Source organism: Tasmannia lanceolata, unplaced genomic scaffold, assembly GCF_043159265.1.
Source record: "Tasmannia lanceolata isolate RefF3 unplaced genomic scaffold, GAP_Taslan_0.1 ptg000016l, whole genome shotgun sequence".
Classification (NCBI taxonomy): Eukaryota; Viridiplantae; Streptophyta; class Magnoliopsida; order Canellales; family Winteraceae; genus Tasmannia; species Tasmannia lanceolata.
In genome coordinates this window covers 2013825-2038172 of record NW_027518693.1, presented here as the reverse complement: position 1 = coordinate 2038172, position 24348 = coordinate 2013825, and the positions used below count along the sequence as shown (strand labels likewise).

Below are 24348 nucleotides of genomic sequence, written 5' to 3'. Positions count from 1 at the left end.
AAAAGGGGGTTGATTTAAGATATATGGGGGTTGATGTATGACTGCCTTTTTTTTGGTATCCAAACAACTGTTGATCTACACTATGGTTGTGTTCTTTTGCCCTTAAAATCAATTTCAGGTGATACCCACTTTATCTTTGAGTAGGGCTGCAACTCGGGTCGGGTTTTGGAGAACCCAACCCTACCCGAGAAATATCTCTGGTCGGGTCGGGTCGGGTTTTTTTTCGGAAAACCCACGATTCCCAAACCCGGCCCTACCCATGATAAATCTCGGGTCGTGTCGGGTCGGGTCGGGTTTTTTCATGTTGACGCAATTTTTTAAGGAAAATTCTTGTTTGGCAAGGCAACTCAACTCATAGAAGCAGAAATTACACTCACATTACACTTGAATCAAACAATGATGTAATTACACTTGAATCAAACAATGCTGTAATCAAACAATGTGGTAATTACAATCAAACAATGCTGAATCAAACACTTGAATCAACTCAACTCATAGAAGCAGAAATTACACTCACATACAATAACAGTGGGTGCGTGGGTTTTCACTTTTAACTTTTAACTAACAATAGAAAAAAATGTACATAATATAACTTATGTAACTCGGGTCGGGTCGGGTCGGGCCCCTTCAAACCCGGCTCGACCCGAGATTCATGCGGGCTTTTGAATGCTCAACCCGGTTCGACCCGAAACCCATGAAACCTGAACCCAACCCAAGCTATTTTCGGGTCGGGTAGATGCGGGTCGGGTAAAACCCGGCTCGAGTTGCAGCCCTATCTTTGAGGACTGTGAAGCAATTTTACGGTATTATGAATGAAATAAATTCCAAACAATTTTCGACTATCTTCTCGAACCCTTCTTTTCGTTCTGGGGTCTTTGCAAAAGGAGTATTCTACTTTCCTTTATTTGCAAAATCAGTCTTCTAGTTTCACAGTTGGCAAATAGAGTCATCACATTTGTGTGAATTTTGCAAAACTGGTCATGTGATTAATTTGTGACCAAAATACCCATGGTAGATTTTTTCTTTCTCATAAAAGGACCAAAATGTCCTTATATATGAAAAGACGAAAAATACATTGTAAAAAGATAACAGCCCATGGGTCCCAACAACTCAACTCAAACCTACAGTTTAGGGGAATGATATTTTCCCCCAACACATTTGCAAAATAAACTCAAATGTGATGGGGAAATGTTATCAGCACAACCATATTTTTTATATTTGCACAAACCCAGCTGTCTTTTATTCTTTAATTGGTTTGAGAGAGCTTTTTGGGAAATGTAAAAGACAAGATGAAATTCCTGAAAATATCAAAATATGGTTGTGTTGATATCATTTCCCATGTGATGTCTGTCAATGAATTTTTTTCATATCAAGCAATCAAGCATTGTAGAAGACACTATGGTGTTTTTGCAAAAACCACTTTCGTTTCTCTGCTTTCCTCTCTTGCAACTTGCAAGACATTACCATCTCCATCTCCGGCCAACATATCTAGGCAGGTAACCCTCTCTCTCTCTAACAATGCCAAGAACCCATGAAGGAACTTTGAATAAAGACAGAAAATATCTGTTATTTCTCCTGCTCTTGGTTTTCACATGGTTTAGTATATTTCAAAAAGTAGTGTACTGCTTACACCATAGGATGATCCAAACCGTCCATTTGATGGGCCACAACGTAAATAGGTTGTGCCTCCCACAAATGATTTCCATAGGATGTACCCAACCCCCTCCCATCTAAAGAAATTTCCATAGCATGCAGTTCCCACAATAGATCGGAGGGCTAAAATCATCCTATGGAAATCATATGTTAAGAACATCCTACTTATGTTGTGGCCCATCAAATGGACGTTTTGGATCATTCTACTGTATAATTTGAAAAATACTTACACTAATCAGGGCTCACACCATATTAAAAACTCTGTTTTTACCCTGTTTTTTTTTTCGTTCTCGCCAAGTTGTGTTGCCCGGTTTGGAAGTGATTATCTCATTATTTATTCTGGGTTCTTTCTCTTTTACATTTTCTTCATCTCCATCCTATTTTTCTGTTCCATTTCATTTTGCTTTTGTGTCTTTTGGAATTCTACCTGTCATCTTGAATCTAATCCGTTGTGTGTCTGTATGGTTGATGGGTCTAGATGGTCGATTGGCCCTAACCGTCCAATAAATGGCTATAAGATAGTCCATATGATCTTATGTTGTGTTATGATTTCATATGGGTTTTCCTATCCATGGCAAAATTGAAAATTTGAAACAATCTCTTTTATAAATGTTCTTTTTCTTGATACCATTTCCTTATGGTTTCTAGATACTATTTCCTTACGGTATGTGCAGACATATATGCTTAAGTACTATAGTGTCCATTGATAATGGAAGCATCATGACATCAAGGTGAAGAATGTTTCATGTTTAAATATCTGTTTGGTTCTCACGTAATATCACTTTTAATTAATGATCTATTAGTTTTTTGAGATCTTGTCTTGTTTGTGCAATTGTAAGGACAAGGCTGCTAACCATCACAAGGTTTTTGAACACCTCCCATTTCTCTTCCTAACAGAATAAAATTTCTCATGTATTTCATTATTGATTTTGGTGAAGTGTAATTACAGTGTGGTCCATTCATTTAATTATAATAATATGATAGTGCATAAGGTGTAAAGTACATGTTTTTTGCTGGGTAGTTGATTGCGGCACTGTCTTGAGATTTGCCTTGTAGGGCTCCATTGGAATGAACTTATGTTGTGTTGTTCATCACTGATAATTCCCTTTTTTGGGCTGGTTGGGTGTGAAATCTAATTGGAATCTGGGTGCCATTTATGTGTAAATTTGGAATTTAATGGTCGATGTTTATTTCTTTAAGTGTCTTCTCACTGGAGTCCAAGACATTAAGATCTTTAACTCTCTACAGTCTACATGGTTGATATTTGTTTCTTTAACAAAGTTTTCGCAATGCAGGGCAGTAAGATCCATTTCCTTTTTATCTTTTTTCATCTATTTTTTAGGTTTTTGTTTTTCGTACTAGAACAGTTTTGCTTTGCTGTATATTACCTGTTGCATGGGAACAAGTCCATCGAATGATTTAGGGCCTTTTGGATACCCCTAAAATTCATTTTCACATGATCTTATATGCAGTCATATTTGCATAAACCTCTTATATGCAATCATTTTCACACGTATTATGTGCATCTTAGTTGATGATTCCCAAAGTTGCCTCAATGTCCTATTTGCAAAGGGTTTGCGAGGGACCATCGCAGAAAGGCATTTTGCGGCTAGCTGTTGCATGAGAGAGCAGCCACCTCAGATGAATTAAATGAATAAGACATAATCTGTTGAAAAGTGAGCCTCTGTGGCTTCTCTCTCATACATCATCTGCCCACGAAATGCTTACCTGTGATGGTCCCTAGCAAATCCCTTTTTGTAAATAAGGTCCAATTTTGGTGGTATCCAAAGTGGCCCTTAATATTTGGCTTTGGCAGGAACGGCTAGTCGCGTTGCTGAAATTGTTCTTTATTATATTATGTTCCTAATTGGTGTTTCCACTAACAATCTAGCTATGTATGTGTTGTTTTTTTTGTTATCTGTGCTACATATTTTCTGCAATTTCTTTTTTTTTTTTTTTGCAAGCACCAATGTCATCCCAAGTCATTATATCATTTGAAGTTGCCGCTAAGAATTTTGTTTTGAAATTGATTTTCCAATTTTCTGGTTGCCAGGGGAAATAGAAGTGTCTATTTATCGATTTAACTGTGTTTGTGAGATGATGCTGTTGGGAGTCATGAATGAATAAATTTAAAATCTTACTGGTTATATGATCTTGCTGTTTTCTAATTTTGAGCGTGGTATCTTATACATGATTGATCTATGATGAACAGGGTGGTCCTAACTCCTAAGAAGGTGATTATTTCAGCTCCAAGCAAAAGATGCTCTCATGTTTGTCATGGGTGTGAATCACACCGAGTACAAGTCAGACATCGATATTGTTTTCAACGCTAGTTCTGTTAACTGACTAACTTCTCCAAAAGCTTAAGCTATTGGAGAAAGTCGTTATTTATCTTTTATACTTTTACACTCCCCTGCACGTGTGTCCTACTTTGGCAAACACGTGGCACATGTGGTCCCACTTTGGGCCAACCATCGCATGTGGAATTTTTGCTATCCGGGAGGTTTGAACTCGAGACCTTTGGCTTTGATACCATGTTAACTGACCAACTTCTCCAAAAGCTTAAGCTTTCGGAGAAGTTGGTAAGTTAATAAGTTCCACCACTAACTGTCAAGCTCCTCTAGCCAAGGTCCATTTCTACTTCTATATTAGTATTCTAAATATAGCATTATTTCTGCAATGAAAAAGTTAAATGATTGTTTTCTCTCTCTTTTTTTTTGTAAATTTATCAGGTTATTCATGACAACTTTGGCATTGTTGAGGGACTGATGACCACAGTTTACTCCATCACTGGTGAGGGCTTTCTCTTCATTGATATATCTTTTGTTGTTTGTGAAACTCTGAGCATGGGAATTTGACCTTTGCGTTCTCTTTAACTTTTTTTTGGTGAGTCAGCGACACAAAAACTGTTGGGCCTTCAAGCAAGGATTGGAGAGTTGGAAGAGCTGCTGGGTTCAACATCATTCCTAGCAGCTGGTATTGCCAAGGTAATTAGCAGACAAACATCTAGTGTGTGTAAAGCCCCACCCCATCAAAACCTGAGTTGTAAGGTGGTGGGCCCTCTACACATGGTTTCATTGGACGTTATTTTTTATGGAAAAGAAATGAAAGAAAACCCATTTACATGACCCCATTTTTGTGTTTTTTTAGATTCTTGTCACAGTTCATTGAGAATTTTCCCAGGAAAAGAAAACAAGCACGTGTGATAGGTTGTTTTTTAAGTTTTTTTTTTTATGAAATTTACACTAAAATATAGGTTAATACAATTTTTTAATAAACATCATATTCAGGATAAATCTTTCAAGGGACTTACTAGGGGTCATTGCAGAAAGGCATTTCGTGGCTGGCTGTTGCATGCTAGGGCCGCCCACCACAAATGGATTAAATGAATAAGACAAAATCTACTGAAAAGTGAGCCTGTGTGGCTGCTCTCACAACAGCCAGATGTGAATGCCTTCCTGGGATGGTCCCTAGCAAGTCCCATCTTCCAGTATACCAAAAAGTAACACACTGATTTAGAAGATCCCAAATTGCTTTGATAGGGAGATTTAAAAAGAACATAGTGCTCTGGTTGAAAATAAGATTAGTTTAAATTAATCTTATTTGCAAATAGGGACTCGGCCATTTTGGTGGGTGGACATAAAACTATGTGGAACGAATATTTACATATAAAATTATATACAAATAAGGCTACCTGCACAAAGGATTATATGTGCAAATGATATTTAATAAGAGGGACCCAAAAGGGCATCAAATTAGTGGGGCCCATTCCATCAGATGGGGGGCCCAGTTGTGGTTGAATGGCATTAGGTGGGCCTTATTTTGCATCTGCAGAGAGGGGAGTTGGGGAAGATTGCTTTGTCTTCCTTTCCTGGATTGTTCCTCGCCTACGTTTGATCTTGTTGCACATCGCCATGGTGTCTGCAAGGAGATGAGTAGCTGTTCAGGAGATGGAACGGCACTTACCCAATTACGGACTTTTTTTTTGAATTTTTCATATTTTTAACTACTAAAAAAAAATTCAGCTGTTGCGGTGAAACAAAAAGTTTCGAACGAAATGACCGAAATACCGAAACGTTCCATTCCAGTAGCTAAAATGAAATGGAATTCATAAGTATGCCTTGAATAGAAATTTTCATGCCTTAATATTCTTGCGTGACGATGTTCCTTCATCTTCCCCTTATCTTGCATTTTTTCCTCATTTTGCTTAATATGCTCTTTCTTGCATGTGTAAGTTTTTGGGTCGGTCTTGAGAACTCTAGGCATTTTTAGATGTATAAGGTAGTAGGTAGTATGGAACACCGATAACAACCGCTAATGAGGTCCTTCTAGAAGCATGCCTCAATCTTCTGTAATTGATATTAATAAGTTGACAATGTTCGTCTGAAATATATTATCTGGTTGTGTTTTGTTTAGCAGGTTAGTCGCCTCATGGACCTCATAGTTCATAGCTTGTATAGCAACAAAGAAGTGTTCCTTCGGGAGCCAGTTAGGTAAATTTTCACTCGCATCTCATTTGCCTTCACCGTTTGTTTTACATTTCAACTTAAAGGATATTTGTCAAAAGTTGACTTTTATATGTGGGCTTGAACTTTGTAGCAATGGCTTACTGATCTATGAAACTACACTACTAATCTTTGACTATGCCTATGAGTCTTGAATGCAAGCTTGGGACACCTTGGTGTATTTATGATGACATAGAATGTAGCACCTTTGTGGTAGACACGGGCTCATGCCCTCTTACATCTAATTCTATCACACTGAGATTTGTGGAAGCCATATATAATGAATTGTTTTTTGTTTCTTGTGCCGTGATTCAGGCATTGGTATGACCAGGCAAGAACTTGTTGAATGTCTTGGAACTATTGCTTAAAGCGGAACAGCAAAGTTCTTGTAGGCATTGAAAGTATGATGTGCATCCAATGGAATGCTTTAAATTTTTACTCTATTTTTTTCTCAATTGATACTTTATGTACTTCAATGTGTACTTCAATAACCTATTCTTCATCAACAGGATAGTAATGGTTCTGACAGCAATTTAATTGGTCAATATGGTGTTGGTTTTTATTCAGCATTCCTCTTTTCCGACCGGGTATGTCACGAACTTGAATTAAGCTATAAAGCTTTCTGGCTTATTCTGTACTTTTATTTATGTGTTGATATGAAGTCCCAACCTAATCAGAGGGGAGGTCTTTTCATGCTCATAACTCAAACCTATCTTTATTTATTTGATCTATAATCTATTATCATAGCCTCTTACTGGTCTTGTCAGGCTCATAGCTCAAACTATCTTTGTTTTTTTGATGTAGATTCTATTATCATATCAGCTTACTGATATGAGATTCTTGTTATTGGCAGAGGGTGGTTTCAACCAAGAGCCCAAAATCTGATAAGTAGTATGTATGGGAAGGAGAGGCAAATACTTGTTCCTATACAATTCGAGAGGAGAAGGACCCAGAAAAACTAATTCCAAGAGGAACTTGCCTTATACTATATCTTAAGGTTTGTTACTGATCTCTTTGCCATCATATTGCATGATGACATCTTCCTAAGCTTATGTGCTTACAGTAACATCAGTGGTTTTCTTTTCTGTGAACTCAGCGTGATGACAAGGGTTTTGCACATCCAGAAAGGATTTAGAATCTTGTGAAAAATTACTCTCAGGGAAAAACTTGAAATTGGGCTGCATTGAAGATCACCAAAACCACAATTGGATTGCTCCACCACTTCGGTTCTCGTCTCATAGTGAGGAAGAGCTCATTAGCATAGATGAGTATGTTGAGTGCATGAAGCCTGAGCAGAAAGATATCTACTACATTGCATCAGACAACCTGAAAAGTGCAAGTAACGCTCCTTTCTTCAAGAGGCTTCTTGAGAAGGACTTTGAAGTACGCTTATCTTTACGTAGTTTTTTTTTCTCAGGGGACTTTGGATTGCCAAACATATATTATTTAAAAGGCCAGTAGATTTTTGTAAAAAAAAGAAAAAACAACGTCGGATACTCTGTATGCGATGGCAATGGCTAATCTCGTCTAATTACAACTTCACAGCTTGTTCAGCCCCGTCCCTGATGATGATAAGCCTTCGAATCCATGGCTGAAGATCACTGTCCTCATCTCAATTATTGTCGGGATCTTAGTTGTGATGTACATTCTGGAAAAATGGTTCGACGAGTATAGCAATGGAGGGAACCCGAGAGCTCCATCGGGCCGACTTGCTCGCGTGCTTGCTCGGTCTTTGATATAGAGCTTTCCAACATTTGAGTACACGGTGTGGTGAGGGCGCAGAGAGTCACACTAGAATGCGGCATATGCTTGGGGGAATTTGAATACAAAGAAACTCTTCGATTGTTGTGTAAGTATGGCCACAGCTTTCACATGGAATGCATTGATGCTTGGCTTGAAGTTAATACAACTTGTTCGATCTCTTTAAAATCTCTTCATAGAAATCAAACAGGTTGTATTAACTTCACGCCAAGCATCAATGCATTCCATGTGAAAGCTGTGGCCATACTTACACAACAATCGAAGAGTTTCTTTATATTCAAATTCCCCCAAGCATACGGCACACTCTAGTGTGACTCTCTGCGTCTTCACCACACCGTGTACTCAAATGTTGGAAGGCTATCTATCAAAGATTGGACAAGCACATGAGCCATTCAGCGTGATGGAGCTCTCAGGTTCCCTCCATCGCTATCCTCGTCGAACCATTTTTTCAGGATGTACATCACAACTTAGATGTCGACATTAATTGAGATAAGGATAGAGATCTCCGGCCATGGAGTCGAAGGCTTATCATCATCAAGGTCGGGATGGGGCTGAAACAAACTGTGAAGTTGTAATTAAATGTGATTAGTCGTTGCCATCACGTACAGAGTATCCGACGCTGTTTTTTTTTTTTTGCAAAGTATACTGACCTTTTAAATAATATAGGTTGGAATGCCAGCAAAACATGAATCATGCCTAGATAAACAAAGAATAGTCATCCAGTTATTCTCACATTGTCTTTATTATTTTTAAGGTAAAAACTTTATTTTTTACAAAGTCTTGCAAAACAGAATAAAGTTATGTGTAAACGATTGTTATCAAAACCGATTTCGTATTGTCAAAACAATATTAAGTCATTTACACTACTATTATTTTCATAGGGAACTTAGAACTGATTTCCTTTTTTCCTAAGGGGCTGATAAATTCGCCCCTTTAGCCCTCCACACGCTCTCTCTCAATGGACTACCTTTTCACCAAAGCAGACTCCCCTGGGTGTTGGGACTCCGATGGACTGTAGCCCATTTTAGTTATTTAAAAACAACAGCCAGTTTAACATGGACGAAACGATATATAGAGACCTCCACAGATCGGAAGGTTGGGATCATCTTATCGAGAAGATATTCTTAGTTCAGGATTCAAATTTAAATCACCCAATAGTGTGGGGGCTACAATGCAATTTTTTACTAAACGTGCTTGCACATCCATCCATCATTGTTCAGGATCCTACTAGGATCAAGATGTAAAGGGCAATGATCACTTAACAATGTGAGAGCTTTTTGGGAACTGTAATGACAGTTCTTTAAATAATAACAGACAATGTGCTAGTGATATTAGGGGTGCAACTCGGGTAAATTTTTGGGAATTCTGGTTTACCTATTTTCATAAAATAAGGTCGGGTTCAGCACGAATATCTATATATAACTATCAAGATCACATTGTTAAGTGATCAATACTGTTCATTCGTGCAGGAGGGAGAGAGAGAGAGCATAAAGTGCAAGAGTGGCCATCCGGACCGAACGGAACACTTCTAAGAAGATACAAGTCTTCAAATATTCCTAAAAGTACTGCAACAGTAAGATTTTATGATTGGATTAGTTGGTCCCTAACCCCAGGGACCTCACTTCACTCACTTGAGAAAGCATTGCTAACAAACTGGTTATGTATATATGAATCGCATGGCACTGGGTCAACAGCTAGACCAATTGTTGAAGGGTATAAGTTTTTTGGATTTGCTGCGCTCGGCAGGAAGGAAACAGGGCAGCTTTGGTTCCTCATAACCGATTCTCATGAGGGAAGGATCTCGGGGTGAGTGAATCTCCTACCGGTCCTCCCGTCACATTAGAAAGTGCCCCGCTAGCTCTCTATCGCCTTGCGTAGCAATGCCTTTCTCAAGTGAGTGAAGTGGTCCCTGGGGTTAGGGACCGGCGGCATTCCATGTTGCCGGCCGCGTCTTTTGGTGTTGTTAGCAGTTGACTTCTCGATTTTTTGGGTGCAACTATTAATGAATTTTTATATGGTTGACGAAAAAATACATTGCGGCCCACACACAATCTATACTAATCTTCTCTGAAGAATAATCTTTTACCCTCCGATTTGTGTACGTTTAAAATGGATGACATATAAAAAATTCAACAAATCAGAGGTTTTGGATCATGTAATGGAGAAGAAAATATTGTGGGACTGAAGGTTTTGCATACCCAAAAGAACGTAGTTTTATTTTGGAGGGAAAACGATTCCTGTAGTGAATCCGGTGAGAACTTCGTATAATCCTCTTTTATTATCCATATAATGAAATCTTTTGAAGTCTTCTGCTGTGGATATAGCCACACACTGTGGTGAACCACCTATGTCCTTTGTGCTTTAATTGCGTTTGTCTCACACTTCTTTATTTTTTTGTTCTTACCAATTTTTTTCGGAAACGCTGCATATTATTACCATATAAAGCCGAAAACACACTTTTGTGTTTGGATTGTTAACGGATAACCGGTGTGTGCTGTTTTTCATATGAAAGTTACAAACCTGCGAACCCAGATCTAAACCAAGCGAACCAATTAACCAAGTAACACAAGGAATATCCATTGACGGATTAAAAGTCAAAGCATATGAAGAATAATATAAATGTTTACTGCAATATAGTCCAGTTACATGTTATTGCTCAAGATCACATTATATATGCAAAGAAAAAGAAATGGAACATCAGATGCTAGTAGAATTGAGCAAGAAAGCTTGAGATTTCCTCTCAAAGTAATACCCATTAGAGGAAGAGGCATCTGCCGAGAAGATCATCACACCATTGACTGCAAAACCATTGCTCTCCAACAACTTCAAGGCACTAAAAAATGCATCCCCCTGAATCCCCCTCCCATTCACTTCATAACTAGGCAATAGCTTGGTTGCATCAAATTGTGCAGCCCTCGTCTTAAAAGCCTTCAAGAATCCGACAGGAGTCCTTACTCGATCAGTATAGAACTGGTGGTTAACATAGTCTATAACGCCGGCATAACCACCGTATAGTTCAATGTAGGGCTCAACGGTCTTATAATATGGTGCAATGGTGGCTATGGTAATGGCACTTTGGTTCTTGAGGAGAGTTATAAGCTCACCGATACAGAAGGCGAAGGTGGAGTTGTGAGGGAAGTTCTCGTAGTCTATATCGATGCCGTCAAGGTGGTAAGTAGTGGCGAGGGATTGAAGGGAGGAGAATGCATTGGAGATCCATTTGTGAGGGTCAGTTGGGTTATACCTGTGAAAATATAAAAGATTAAATAACGCCATCTCTAACTGCTTAAGCTTTTGGAGTAATTGGTTGTTTAACATGGTATCAGAGCAAAGGTCCTGGTTTCAAAACTCCTCGATATTAAAAATCCACATCTAATGGCCAACCCAAAAGAGGGGCCACATCTAATGGCCAACCCTGAAATGAGGGGCCACGCGTGAGGTCGAGTGTAAAAGTATAAAAGATTAAATGATGCCATATCTAACAGCTTAAACTTTTGGAGTAATTGTTATTTAACAATACCAGTGAAGGACTGTGTTGCCAAGACTCCAACCGGAGAGGCTTGCAAGGACCTTGACATTGGGATGTTCTTGCTTAATTGCGGCAACGGAGTCTGGCGTAAGGGAAGGGATCCAGTAAGGGGAGAATTTGCCATTCTGAGGGTTGCCTGAGGAGTCGGCATCAACGGCGAAGCTGAGGATGAAGTGGAAGTCTATCCCATCATCGATGGGAACATCTTCAAAGGTCACCTGAACTCCGGTGGCTCCTATGTATTCCATCATGACCTTTCCATCTAACAATAATATTGTTTGTAATATGTCAAAACACACCAACACAGGTACAAAGAATACATTTAGCTATAAAACAAATTAAATATGGAGGAATGATAGATGCAAGGGTGCGCTTGCATAAAGAGCCGCAAAAGGGACCTTGATTGGATCCGAGTCATTTTCAGTAACCTTTTAAAATCGGTTGAGAAAATAAATTCGGTTGCACTTAATGATCTCATAATTATGAAACAAATACTATTTTGTCAAAGTCCCATCAATCGTTCTGCCAAACTAGTTGGGCCTCTCTTGAATAGGCGGAGGCCGAAAATTAGCCGTAAAATTTTGAAAATAAAAATAAGATTATGGACCATAGATTGTAATAGAGTTTGACATGTAACAAAGATAGGATATTAGTTCGGTAAGCATATTTTTACTTACCAGAAAATGAGTGAAAGAGGAAGGCGAATACGGCTAGGTAAAGGGAGAAGAGTTTGGTGGTGGTCATGACTGGTTATGCTTCTCCTCGATGGATTTTGTGGAGGTGTTTATAGGAGTGTTTTTATAGGTTTTAAAGTTTTAGCCGGCTGCGTATTTTTTTTTCCCTTTATTTCATTCCTAGGCCGGAGAAAGAAATGGTTTTGATCATATGGACGTAGTTTTTAAGGATGGTCACAAGATTATATGTGTGTATTACTTGTAATGATAATTTAAAAATATTAAAAAGACGGTGGCAGTTAGGCTCCTTACCCACAGCAATTTTTTGGGCTCTACATGTCCACGTGGGTGTAACCAGGTCCATTGATCTCGGCAATTTCTGACTTGACCAGATGATCCAAGCCATCAAGTCTCATTTAGGGTTCTTATTTGAATAACTAGGCTATAAATTTTTATATATCAACGGTCAACAAGATCAACGGTTTCGATTGCAATTACATGTCCTCGTCTGAAACATAGGAATTGAACGCCCCTAGTCGCACCATCATCTAATGATCATATCCTAGATCAAGGGTGATGTGAAACCGTCGGGCTCTTTCAGCGGTATCACATTTCAAGTAGTATCATATTTGTAATTAGTCTCGAACCTTAAGGAAGGGTAGTGTACTTCTGATTTCTGGAAGAAAAAATCCGTCTTCTTCCTTTTGTAACAGCCCGGGTATGCCCGGTAGCAATTTGTAAAAGCAGGCTGGGACTACTGGTCCGAATGCTATTTCAATATTTATGGAAATTTTCATCTTTCAAAAAATAAAAAATAAAATCTTGTCGTAGGACTGCCTTTTGGCGTTGGACTTGCGCCCACTATGTTAAGTAGTGATGGCCCATCAAATTGAAACTAATTAAGGCCGTCTTGTAATTCTTTTGTCAAGAATTCTTTAAACTTGTCTTAAGGAATGATTTTTATAAATAAATAACAAGAAGAAGAGTTGGCGCGATGTGGAAACATGATGCGTGAAAACATATGTGCTAATGCTATATTAGAGAATGTATGTGGCCTATGCATGACTTTGACTACATCAAATTGATTATGTAGATAGGGTATGTTTTGTTTCGTTCTAAAAAGACCTTTCTGTTGTTTTCCTTGATTTTAAAGTAAGAAAATCAGGTTTTATATGTAGTAAAAAAAATCGTCTAGGCCATGTTTGGGACCCATGAATATTTTCTCATGATAAATTTAGTTTCTCAAGTGGTGAGGGGAGATCTGAGAGGGAACAAATGAATAGAGCCTGGATCAAACAAACAACTCACGACCAAAGGGTTTCTTTCTCTTAATCAAACAAATCTCTTCCTTTCCTTTCTGTGCCGATCAGCTAGGCCCACTGAGGCTAAGTGATTTCACATCCATAGTTTACTCTCAAAGATTTAAATTACTTCCTCTGTTACTCACAATCATGGCTGAGACGCAACGAGATAATAGAACCCAGAAAATCCCAACTGTTCTACATGTATCCTGCTAATTTAAGGTTAAGAAAAAAAATCAAATTGACGACAATGAGAATAAAGGGCTTGATTTCTTAGAAAAACAGGGTTTTTTTTTTCATTTCTTTAAGAAACCAGATTTCAGAATTCAAATTCTAGTCCGTATTATGCATCTAAAAGAGACCACCCTCCAATTTCCAGATTGTAACATTGATACAATTATCCTTATCAATGAAGTTCCAAAATGGATCACATAATTATTTGTTCAATGGTCCTTGGGACTCAAGTCCTCTCACAGTCTTTGTGGAGGAAAAAAAAGAACCTTGATTTCTTTTTCTTTTTCTTTTTCTTTTCTTTTCTTTTTTTGATGGGTAAGCTGGGGTTTGAAAGAACCTTGATTTCAATAGGTTAAATCTGAAATGTCCAAAGAAAGAGAAGCTAGTATGTACCTCTCACGTCATTTGAACACGGTTTTTGGTTCTACAGATGCACTCAGGAAATGGGTTTTCATAGAAAGACTCTTCAGTTCTAAACCGACCTCGGCCTTTAATTCCTGGAACGGATCCTTCCCTTTTCCTCGGAGCACCCTGCCTGTAAATAACAAAGAGAAAGATTGGTCACTTGAACTTCAAAGCAGATAAAAAAGAAAATGCATATCATATATAAAATACTATCGGGTGTATAAATGAAGTACAAGTACCTGAGCCTGTGCATCTGAGTTACAAGCCTTGATAATGATGATGCTTCATTTAGTTCTCCTCTTTCCATCTTATCAAAGATTTCTACCAACCCTTTCCTGCAAATAACAGAATGGGAAAGAAATGATAAATCAATTTGATTCCATAAAACTGAAAGATCAATATGGGCCCGTTTGGATACCTCATATATTGTATTTGGATTTGGAATTGAGTTTTGAATACAAAATGAATAGATCCGGCAGCTCATGTTGAGTGAGAGTGAGAGGGAAGGGGGGTACTTCCTATTGGAGGGGAGAGGTTGAGGAGCAAAGAGGGTGAAGGAAACTGCCACATCTGTGGATTTCCAATTTCTTATTTGCACAGCATTTTTGGAAATCTGACTTTTTTCACTGTGAGTTGCTGACTTGGAAATCCAAGAATTTGATCCGGATCCAAATTACAATGCAAAAAGGGCTGCAAATGTGGGAAATCCAAATCCAAATCTTCTCTGCATCCAAAGTCCAAACAGGCCTAAGTTCTGAAATAACTTCCATGCATGTTTTTTTCATATCTAGTTTCCTGGGAACAAGTAGTCATTTTTCAATACTAATATCGTGTAAAATTAAAAAGGACATACTTTTCAAATTAGTCGAAGAATCCGGTTCTTTTCCTCAGGCCCTGTTTCTTTTGGATTTCGAGAACCGATTGTGAGTTCAAAACTGATTATTGGACTAGTGTCCAATAATCGGTTTTCAAAAATCCAAAACAAACAGGCAACTAAGTAACTAACAATGACGAATGGCTGAAGCACACGTGTCGCATTCCAATTTCTGTAACTTTTATGTGTTTTTTATTTTATTTTTTTGAAAATTACTACCGCAACTTTACAATTACCATATCTTTTGAGTTTTATTCATCTTAATAATAAGTTTTTAAATGAGGGATCAAAAATTTATAATACGTTTTTATATGGAGATTAAATTATATTTACTCAACCTATTAATTTTTTTTTAATATTAACTTAACCTATTTAATTTTTTTCTCGAAAATATAAAGTCCAAGATTGTAACCTATTTAATTACTTGTTGTAATCATAATATTATGTATAAAAATAAAAATAAAAAATCAATAAAAGTATTTTGGAGAATCCACGAATCTTTCTTTTAGAGATTTGGCGAATCCGATACTCGATACCCGTGTTGGATTCCGAAAATCGTACCTGACATAGGTTAACAATATTAGATGTTATCTGTTGCTAGGGATAAGGGGCATTCAAATTGAATAAATGTCAGCAAATTAGCAAAAAAACTAAGAAATAGGGAGTAGTTTCTTCAGTGCTTTCATTCATTCATAACACAAGTGGCTGGTAATTCAAGATTCATCTAATAAAAAATTACATTCTAATAATCACTTATTCATTGGTAAAGAAGAGTACCTATCTGGGCTGATTGTCTTACGATGGCCTAAGAATCTGCGATGCCCCTCTACAGCTCTTGCCATGTTACCCGCATATGATGGAACAAACACATCACTTTCTATGGACACAATGTAATCTAGTGCCGCCGTCTGGGAAGCATGATTAGCAAACATTTTCAGTTCTTCTGGGGTTGCCAATGTTTCCTGCCACAATCAGGGAATCTGTTACTTGGATGAAGATGGATGTGTTCGTTTATTTTGTTATGGAATTTATGCAAACTACCACATAGTGACAGACCTTAAAAACTAAATTTGGGAAGTACAATCTGAGCTCTGAAAGGTGGGCGTTGCCACCATATATTTCACCAGCTGCGATGTAAATTGATGTGGATGGAGCGTAATCAAGAGCGCGCAGAAATATCCCCACCTCCTTAGGAGTTAGCGGGCAATAACCTCCAATCCTCTGTTCTGTAGAGTTTATTTTCTTCATCTTCCAGTGGTTTGTATTCTCCCTAAAATCAAATACAAAGCTAAACCTTACACAAATTAACAAGGGAGTAGTCATTTCCAAAATAATAAGTTCCTGTCTCTAACCTCATTATGCTCAGTTCTTCAGCCTCTGTTTCCGTCAGACCATATGTACAACCGGTAAAGGACAGCATATCTTTTTCATATCGTAGATGAAGAGCAATATATTGTCCTTTTGATCTCAGACGCTCCACCAGCTTCTGTGGTGTCACCGTCATGTATGCTCAGAACCTAATTTACAGGATACCCCATAGGAAATCTCCTAAATGCATTCATGACAGAAGAAAATATAAATGAAGAGCGCATATGAGGTTTCCCAAGGAATGCGTGAGAAATAAGAGATTGGGCAATTAGAGGTCAGACCTCTCCGAGGCTCTCAATTGGAGGGGAAAAGCGGAGAGCATAATATAAAGCACGACATCGCAACCTCTGAATGTCAAGAGGGAGGTTACTGTTTGATAGCCGTGAATCAGATTTGGGAACATGAATCACCTGAGACGAAAGACAGATTCAGAAGCAACTCCTTGAATTATAAACCTTAATATGCTACATTATCCAAAGACAAATCAGATGAAAATGATATGTCGTTGATGACATTTCATAAACATCCACGTGGTAATATTAAACGCTATGTAGAACCAAGCTCAGTCCCACCTTTGAATGACTACTTATCCATGATAATTACCACTTCAAATTGGTAAATCTGTGTCTTGCAGAAATGCATGTGTTGAGCATGCAAAGAAATGGCAGAAGGGTTTAGGGGACAACTCATACTTGACAGGAAGTCATTGTCATTTGACTTGCAATGGATAATGCAGATAAAAAAAACTTCACAGCTGTACCAATAAACAAAAATGGATAATGGGTTAAATATGTGTGGAATGACCAAGTGTGGAACACATACAACCAACTATCCACAATAGCTGTGAATGACTATCTTTTGCTCTCCTTTTAAGAACAGCAAAAGGGATGCCTGTTATCACTAGAGAGGTGTATCTAGGTCGGAATCAGCTATATTGGGCATGCTTTCCCAGCTGTCATTTGATCAATCGATCAGGATTGAGAAGCAGCAGCGACATCACCTAAATACATATCATAAGGTCCATAGGATGATTTAATTTATTTTAAAAAAAATAAATTTTTCATTATCCTTTCAAAATGAAAAGGGGAAGAGAAGGCCAATGATTATAAAAGATGTTAAAACAATGAAGAATGCAATTTCTAATTTTGACATAAAGGGCAAACAGTTGAGTTAGATACAGAATTTAACAAAAGCGCATGATAGGCTTAATAACATTAAGCTAGCAAACTATCCCATTCAATTTGCACAGAAGTGTGCCTTCATCTTATGGTACTATTCGATCGATTGACAATTTTGGTCATTTGGTTAGATTTTCTATATAGCCCTTTGTTAAAAAACGAAAACTAATACTAGGTCAACATTGTCCGAGACTCTTTGCGCCAGGATCTTGTCAAGTACTTGATAAAATTTGCTTCAAGATTCCTTCCGTACGGGTTGATAGAGAAAGAATATAAGAAGCATGAGGACGAAGAATGATGACGAATTGAATGATGACAAAAAATCTAAGAAGCTCGCAACAACCGACAGCATGAGGAACCATATATAGATAGTGAAAGAAGAAGAAAAAGATGAGGAAGGAAGGTAGAACAGAGTAATAAGAGTACGTGATTCAAAATAAAGGAACCAGGAGCATCTTATAGGCATCAAAAGCTTTGGCTTACCAGCGAGTATGTGATTCGAAATCAATGGATGCAATTGTTTTCTGTGTTTTGTTTGCGCAAGGGGACATAAAAAGTTTCTATAGCTCTGAAGGACTGAGAATCCCTTAAGAAAAAAAGGAAATCGCATATGCAAAAATTACGAGGGAATGACACCATATCCGCATTGTAGCACATATGTTTCGAGACAGACGGCATAATGTCTGTATCAGCTTCTACGTCCAACAACAACCCGATATGGGTGTGATGTTTGTAAGCCTTTGATATCAAGGTGTTTATTTTATTTGTCTCATCCGTTAAAGATACGCATCGATATACACAGACAATATGTTACCAATATTTTGAACCATGCTCATAATGATCTAGGATACCCTGATGAACATAAGTTTGACCACTTCAAACATCACATTTATGCATTCCAATTGGCAGCCTTTACAATATCATGGAAATATCATGATTGGCTACCCAGGCAACTGAGGAAGGCACGGCTTCATAAATTATTAAAAATTCCAATGCTCTAGAGAAACTAATCAAAATGAAAATTGAAAAGAATAAGCATCATGTCAAATTCAAAACATTAAGGTGATAAAATCATAAAGGAAAAACAAATAAGTAAATTCCTGCTATGCTGTGCTTTCGGATAACTTCCATGAGAACATAAAAACTATCAAAATGACCACATCTGAATGAAGGAGGAGTGGTGGTATGGGCATTCTCCGGCCCTAATGGTACAAGTGACTCAAATGAGGCGGAAGTAAGAGCAGCTTATTCGGGTATTTTACATCTAAATAAAAGTATTTTGAATAAGGTGATTGTGGAAGGAGACTCTTCCAATGTCGTAAGGTGGCTTTCGGGATTCCCTCCCCCCCTCCCCCCCCCCCCCCCCCCCCCTGGAGATTCCTCAGTTTTATTGAGGAGATTTCAGATTGGGTGTCTGGATCTGCCATATCTTTTGTACATGTAAGGAGATCTGCGAATGGTGAAGCTGACTCCCTACCCAAATCTGGGGTTAGTAGGTCGAGTTTGGAGTGGTTTGATCATCTCCCCCCATAATTGTATTTTTTGTTTTAGTTCCTTGTCTTTCTTTTTTGTAACTTTTGTGGACCATCTCGGTTCCTTTATTCAATATATCACTATTTCAAAAAAAAAAAGGGTCTAAGGGAATGGTCTTAAGTAGCCTTTCAGACCTGACACAATTTGGAAAAAACAAAAGAATACCTGATAATCCTTCCACAGCCGTGCCATTTCCACATAATAACTCATACCAGACCAGGTAGTGAAGTGCTTCCGGGCTCTCGGAACAGATCCCAATTCCTTGGGAAGCTGCTTCACTATCCTTACGTCTCCTTGCAGGGTTCTGATGAAATGAAGTTCATCAAATATGTCTGAAAAGGTACTGTTTCGAGGCCCAAGAAGATAATGGAAGGTATGAGTTAAAAACAAATAAAAGAAGACAGAGTAATCACCAATATCGAATACAAAATTACAACAAATGCGTACCTTGAATCCCGCCAAAATGATCTCTTATCCAGCTCAGGAATTACTAGGGTTGCATTCATCATACGTGCGACAGCAACCATATCAGATATCTATGGACAAGAAATGGAAAGAAAGTTTGTTACGTAATGATTTAACATCGAACACCTGGTGACATGCGTTGTCGTGCATGACTGATAATTCAGTACACATTACATTACAAATGTAATTCATATAAATATTTATACACAATACATACACCGCAATATTCAAATGAAAAAAAAAAAAAAAAAAACACAATATATACACCACATTTCACATGAAATTCTTTTAAATATAATTAGGGATTTGCTAGGGACTATCGCAAACAGCATTTCTCGGGTGGCTGTTGCATGTGCGAGCAGCCACACAGGCTCACTTTTCCGCAGATTTTGTCTTATTCATTTAATTCATCTGAGCCGGCTGCTCTCTCATGCAACAGGCAGCCACGAAATGCCCTCATGAGATAGTCCCTAGCAACAACATACACTAACGATTTTGATTATGTTGTGTGTTTCGATTTCGGTACTTGTGTTTCGGTTGGGATGGAAACAGAAACATTTTGGCCATTTCGTGTGTTTCAATGGATATTTAAAACCATGAGTCGGAAGTAGGGCAGAGGCTATTCTTATATTAGAAGCAGGAAATGGGATGGTATTAGGCATATATAATGAGTTTGTGGGAAAATTTAAAGATGCATCATGGATTCTGAATTCTATTAAAGAACTTTCAATTTGGTGTTGAGTCCCATCTTGTCTTCTTCCTCTACCTGATGATCTAATTTCAGGAGGAATTGCCTCCTCTCTCTTGCTTTGATATATTTTTATAACAAGATGTATCGAAACGAGAGAGAGAGAGAGAGAGAGAGAGAGAGAGAGATTGCCAATCCGATTGATGAAACGGTTAGAACTCAATTAAGTAACTGACCAATACAATTAAATTTCTTTGTGTGCATTTATTGTTTCAAATTACATTATCATTATCCAGAGTGACACCAGCATCAAGACAATACTCATTTGGTATGTGTTAGTAAAATGGAAAACCAACCAGAAGAAACATGCACAAAAAACTACACTTGGACACAAGCATTATTGCATAAAAATAGAATTTTTTTTTTTGAATGATTTGCATAAAAATAGAATTGAGCAGGACATTCCTAAACTATTTGAGCAGAACAAGTGAAACATCGCAGAAGCCTTGATTGTTAAAGAGATATACAAGTCAGAGGCCAATGCTCTGTACAGCATTCCAAATGAATTTATTTTAAGCCGCAAAACTAGAGGATCAGATCATTCATAGTCACTAGCCTAGTAGACTCACTACATATAGGAAAGAAATTTGAAAGCCTTCTAGAGTAGACGAAGCATGTGCCTGTATATTCCAGTAGAGGTTGGAACAACATAGAAAAAATAAAAATACATTGTAAGTAAAGTGCGATGGTTAATTACTTACACCCGTTCGCATTTGATTAAGTCCACCATTACTTCTCACGGTTATATAGCGATCCCAATCTTGAGGAGCTGACATGTAACAGATGCCTCAGTGTTATGCGAAATACATAAACATTTCAGACTTCAGAAAGGATTAAAATATAATTGGAACTGTTAAAATTTTTATATAATGGAAATAGAATGGTCAATGGGATGCTAAAATAAAAATTGCTCCATACAGAAGTATTTCCAACTCTAGAATGTGATTTTCTTTTCAAGTAAGGAGGCCACGAACATATCTATGAAGTGGGGTTTGAATTTAATGGTTCAAGAAGTCCTGTTTTAAGTACAAGCCCTCCATTTCATAGATGCTCATACTAAATGCATCATAAAAAGGTCAACTAATATGAAAGCACATCTAAGTCCAAAACACCTAAAAAGGACAAAGAAATATACCCTCATATCTACGGGTAGGGTACGTGCAGGGGCGGAAACCATAGCTGAAAGGAGCATCCCAAAGATGGTCTTCCAACACCTGCAATAATAAAAAGTATCCACCTTGTTGAAATTTTAATCAATAACCGACTTGTGGGGAAGAGAAATTGTAGCACATTTATCTACGGGGAACGCTAACATATATTGTGTAATCATATATTCTATAAGCAATGTGGCAAAATTAGTTTAAAGCTTAGGTTTTCAAGACCCACATAGCATCCCAGTTTCTTTAAAAAAAGCACTTCAAGTATAGAATCTACTCAAGTTCAGTTCTTCAAATTATTCAAATTCATAAGAGAACACAGCCAAGGTAATAGGGAAGCAACTCGACGAGTTAATGATTTAGTCGTGGAGTTTTTAAACACCGATAAGAAATAAATAATTTTGCAGTAGTTCTTCTGGCTATGACTTGTTGAAAGGGTGGGTCGAAGTTTGCAGCAGTGTGTAGGCCAGGCAAAAAATTGTTCAAGTCTGGATTCCCCCTGCGTCTGGTTTTTTTAAACTCAACTTTGATGGATTTAGCTTGGGGAATCCGGGCCCAGCTGGGATTGGGGGAGATCTAAGAAATGAGAAGGGGGTAGTTTGGGCTTTTGCGGGTCCCTTGGGAGTAACGGATGCGATGGAAGCCGAGGTGCGTGCAGTGCACCAAGGATTGAGACTCTTAGCTAGAGATAGAACTAATAAAGTGGTGGTGAAGGGGGATTCATTGAATGTGATTTGATGGCTTAATGGTCTTCAAAAGCTGTCGTGGAGATTTGACAACTTGATGAAATGTTAGATTTGGTGAGATCTTCTTCTATAGCTTTTCTGCACGTGCGCCGCTCCGCCAACGAGGTGGTGGATGGCCTTGCAAAAGCAGGAGTTTCATTAAAGTCGTTGGCGCTTTATGATTCTCTTCCTCCCTAATTATTTCTGCTTTGTTCTCACTTATTTCTTCTATTTTCTCTATCTTTGTATGGACCATCTCGGTATTCTTTGTTTCCAGCAATAAAATTGGCTACCTTTTTAAAAATAAATAAATAAATAAATATTTTTCAAGCGTAGTTAAATGGTACATTAGAGAACCCAATAAATGTATACAATGTGATACTAGTCTAAAATTTTTAGAACCCAATAAATGTATACAATGTGAAGAAGCCTGTACAAGGGAAGAGTTAGTTTTGTATTATACATTATGCTACATATCACCCAGGTGTATGTTAATGCATCACAAGCAAAACATCCAAGAATGAATGCATTCGACAACATAACCAACATTCAATCACGATATCAATTACACAACAAAATCCAGACCCAGACACCTAATTATATGAGTATCACTCCTGCAATTTTTGGCATTCAGTCATGTAACGTCATATATCCAATCATCATGAACTTACCTAGCCAATACATGATAAAAAAAAAGTTGTTTATATACACTCCCACATCATCTTTATCTAACTTGTTTCACCACACTATCCGTACCCTTTCCTGGCCTTGCAACATTGCAAAACCTATCCTTTCACCTGCCAAACACCCTTTAAAGCCAGATCTCGCTTACGATAAAAGAAATCCCAACTAAGCGAATCAAAATAAAAATCCTTCTAGCAATAATTTTTTCTTTGTAAAATGCTAATTGAACATTAAGATCACCAGAAGAGGAGTACCAAACAGCGAATAAAATACAAAACTCGCGGACCATTTTCCCAAAAGTAGCAATCAAGCGAATCCCTATAACCCAGAAAGCACCAATAAAGGGAGGTCGACCAAGAAAATGGCAAATCATAAAAATAAAAAAAAATAAAAAACTCCACAATTCAAGAGCAAAATAGAAGAACCCATCAACAATACAACGCAAAGCTACAAAACCCACAATTCAAAATCCCCAAAACAGCGAAGTTTCAAACATTACAGCCATGCCCTAATTAGTCGATAAGGGTGCGCTAAAAGAGAGGGAGCTCAAAAATTACCGGATGAGAAACCTCTGATTCAGAGAAGAAAGGCTTTTCATCGTCATCTGAGATCTGTCTGGTGGAGAAAATGAATATGAATAGGGAGAGAAGGAGAAGCAGGAAAACGTAAGCAGAGATGGATGAAGGAGATGGGTTTGGGAGAAACCGAGTTGTTCTGCCATGAAAAAAGGCTCTGCTGTTTACCATCTCTCTTATGCTCCCTATACCATCCTCACATGAACCAACTTGATATAGCGTTTTGATTTGTGGAGATCGATTTGGAGGAGAGAGTAGAGACCATGCTAGCAATTCCCAACTAATAACGATTTAAGATCTATGGGGGTCGATTAATCACTCCCCAATTTTCAACAATCTTATTAACGACTTTAAAATTTGGGAAACATTAGTATTTAGTGCCTTTATTAAATATCCAAAGCATAGGGGAGTTGATATTTCCGCTCCCCCCTTTTAGACCAATCCACTCCAACTAAAAGGGGTGATCAATTCACACCCTTCTATTACAATATTCACCCCTTATCTTTCAAAATGGACTGTACTGCCCAATGCATAGGATGATCCAAACCGTCCATTTGATAGGCCACAATGTAAATAGGTTGTGCCCCGAAAACTATCCGATCTATTGCAATCATTTTTAGGGCACAACCTATTTACTTTGTTGCCTCAAATGGACGGTTTGGATCATCTTATGATGTGGGCTGTACAGTCCATTTTGGCTTGTGTGCCTGATCTATGGCTTTAGTCTTCTAATAGTGGTCCTTGTGATCAATTGATGGTAGTACTAGGTCTTAGGGTAAACCCACGAGACCAATAGGGATGCTCAATATAGAATCCTCCACCTTCTATATAGAAGAAAATCACTTACGAGCGATTTGATAAATTGATTATCAGAATATTTTTGAAAATAATTGGTTGTTTTTAAAAGGAATTTGCAAATGCATTTGCGAGCCCGAGGCTTGTGGATTAGAAGATTGGCTATCGATGGGGAGCGCGGAGG

At 38.0% G+C, this 24348-nt stretch overlaps 3 protein-coding genes across 8 annotated transcripts; 1 reads left to right on the top strand and 2 right to left on the bottom strand.

The window, feature by feature from the left end:
* The first annotated feature begins 1269 nt into the window (after window positions 1–1269).
* Window positions 1270–8072, top strand: LOC143848397 (uncharacterized). Of its 4 annotated transcripts, none has more exons than XM_077357336.1 (9): window positions 1270–1496; window positions 3866–3956; window positions 4386–4446; window positions 4549–4640; window positions 6070–6146; window positions 6474–6559; window positions 6668–6745; window positions 7012–7155; window positions 7255–8072. In XM_077357336.1, exons 1-6 carry the CDS (start codon window positions 1354–1356, stop codon window positions 6502–6504), a joined length of 495 nt encoding a protein of 164 aa, XP_077213451.1. In that variant the 5' UTR covers window positions 1270–1353; the 3' UTR covers window positions 6505–6559; window positions 6668–6745; window positions 7012–7155; window positions 7255–8072. The 4 variants fall into 4 exon arrangements, with proteins under 4 accessions (XP_077213451.1, XP_077213454.1, XP_077213453.1 ...); XM_077357339.1 differs by having other exon boundaries at window positions 3866–3887; window positions 7255–8071; XM_077357338.1 differs by having other exon boundaries at window positions 6073–6146; window positions 7255–8071.
* A 2451-nt stretch (window positions 8073–10523) lies between these two features.
* Window positions 10524–11706, bottom strand: LOC143849086 (chitinase 1-like). Its single transcript, XM_077358140.1, has 2 exons — window positions 11440–11706; window positions 10524–11163 (listed from the first exon to the last, which is right to left on the bottom strand). Exons 1-2 carry the CDS (start codon window positions 11697–11699, stop codon window positions 10617–10619), a joined length of 807 nt encoding a protein of 268 aa, XP_077214255.1. The 5' UTR covers window positions 11700–11706; the 3' UTR covers window positions 10524–10616.
* LOC143849085 (O-fucosyltransferase family protein) lies at window positions 11571–23737 on the bottom strand. 3 transcript variants are annotated; one of them, XM_077358138.1, is made up of 12 exons: window positions 23352–23737; window positions 21364–21442; window positions 20930–20997; window positions 19463–19551; window positions 19181–19358; window positions 16586–16714; window positions 16289–16422; window positions 15993–16224; window positions 15714–15898; window positions 14302–14397; window positions 14051–14192; window positions 11571–11710 (listed from the first exon to the last, which is right to left on the bottom strand). In XM_077358138.1, the coding sequence occupies exons 1-11, from the start codon at window positions 23538–23540 to the stop codon at window positions 14054–14056; spliced, it is 1518 nt and encodes a 505-aa protein (XP_077214253.1). In that variant the 5' UTR covers window positions 23541–23737; the 3' UTR covers window positions 11571–11710; window positions 14051–14053. The 3 variants fall into 3 exon arrangements, with proteins under 3 accessions (XP_077214253.1, XP_077214251.1, XP_077214254.1); XM_077358136.1 differs by lacking the exon at window positions 11571–11710 and having other exon boundaries at window positions 13772–14192; XM_077358139.1 differs by lacking the exon at window positions 11571–11710 and having other exon boundaries at window positions 13772–14192; window positions 15993–16206; window positions 23352–23735.
* Window positions 23738–24348: the final 611 nt, after the last annotated feature.

Bases quoted from the DNA above. Each gene is read 5' to 3' on its own strand.
- LOC143848397 (XM_077357336.1), top strand. From the start codon at position 1,354: ATGAATTTTTTTCATATCAAGCAATCAAGCATTGTAGAAGACACTATG. The intron at 1,497-3,865 runs GTAACCCTCTCT...TATGATGAACAG, and splicing joins CGGCCAACATATCTAGGCAG to GGTGGTCCTAACTCCTAAGA. The intron at 3,957-4,385 runs GTCAGACATCGA...TAAATTTATCAG, and splicing joins GTGAATCACACCGAGTACAA to GTTATTCATGACAACTTTGG.
- LOC143849086 (XM_077358140.1), bottom strand. From the start codon at position 11,699: ATGATGGAATACATAGGAGCCACCGGAGTTCAGGTGACCTTTGAAGAT. The intron at 11,164-11,439 runs GTATTGTTAAAT...ATATTTTCACAG, and splicing joins GGCAACACAGTCCTTCACTG to GTATAACCCAACTGACCCTC.
- LOC143849085 (XM_077358138.1), bottom strand. From the start codon at position 23,540: ATGGTAAACAGCAGAGCCTTTTTTCATGGCAGAACAACTCGGTTTCTC. The intron at 19,359-19,462 runs GTACGCATTTGT...GCCTCGAAACAG, and splicing joins TCATTTTGGCGGGATTCAAG to TACCTTTTCAGACATATTTG. The intron at 16,715-19,180 runs GTATTCTTTTGT...CTTTCGTCTCAG, and splicing joins GGCTGTGGAAGGATTATCAG to GTGATTCATGTTCCCAAATC.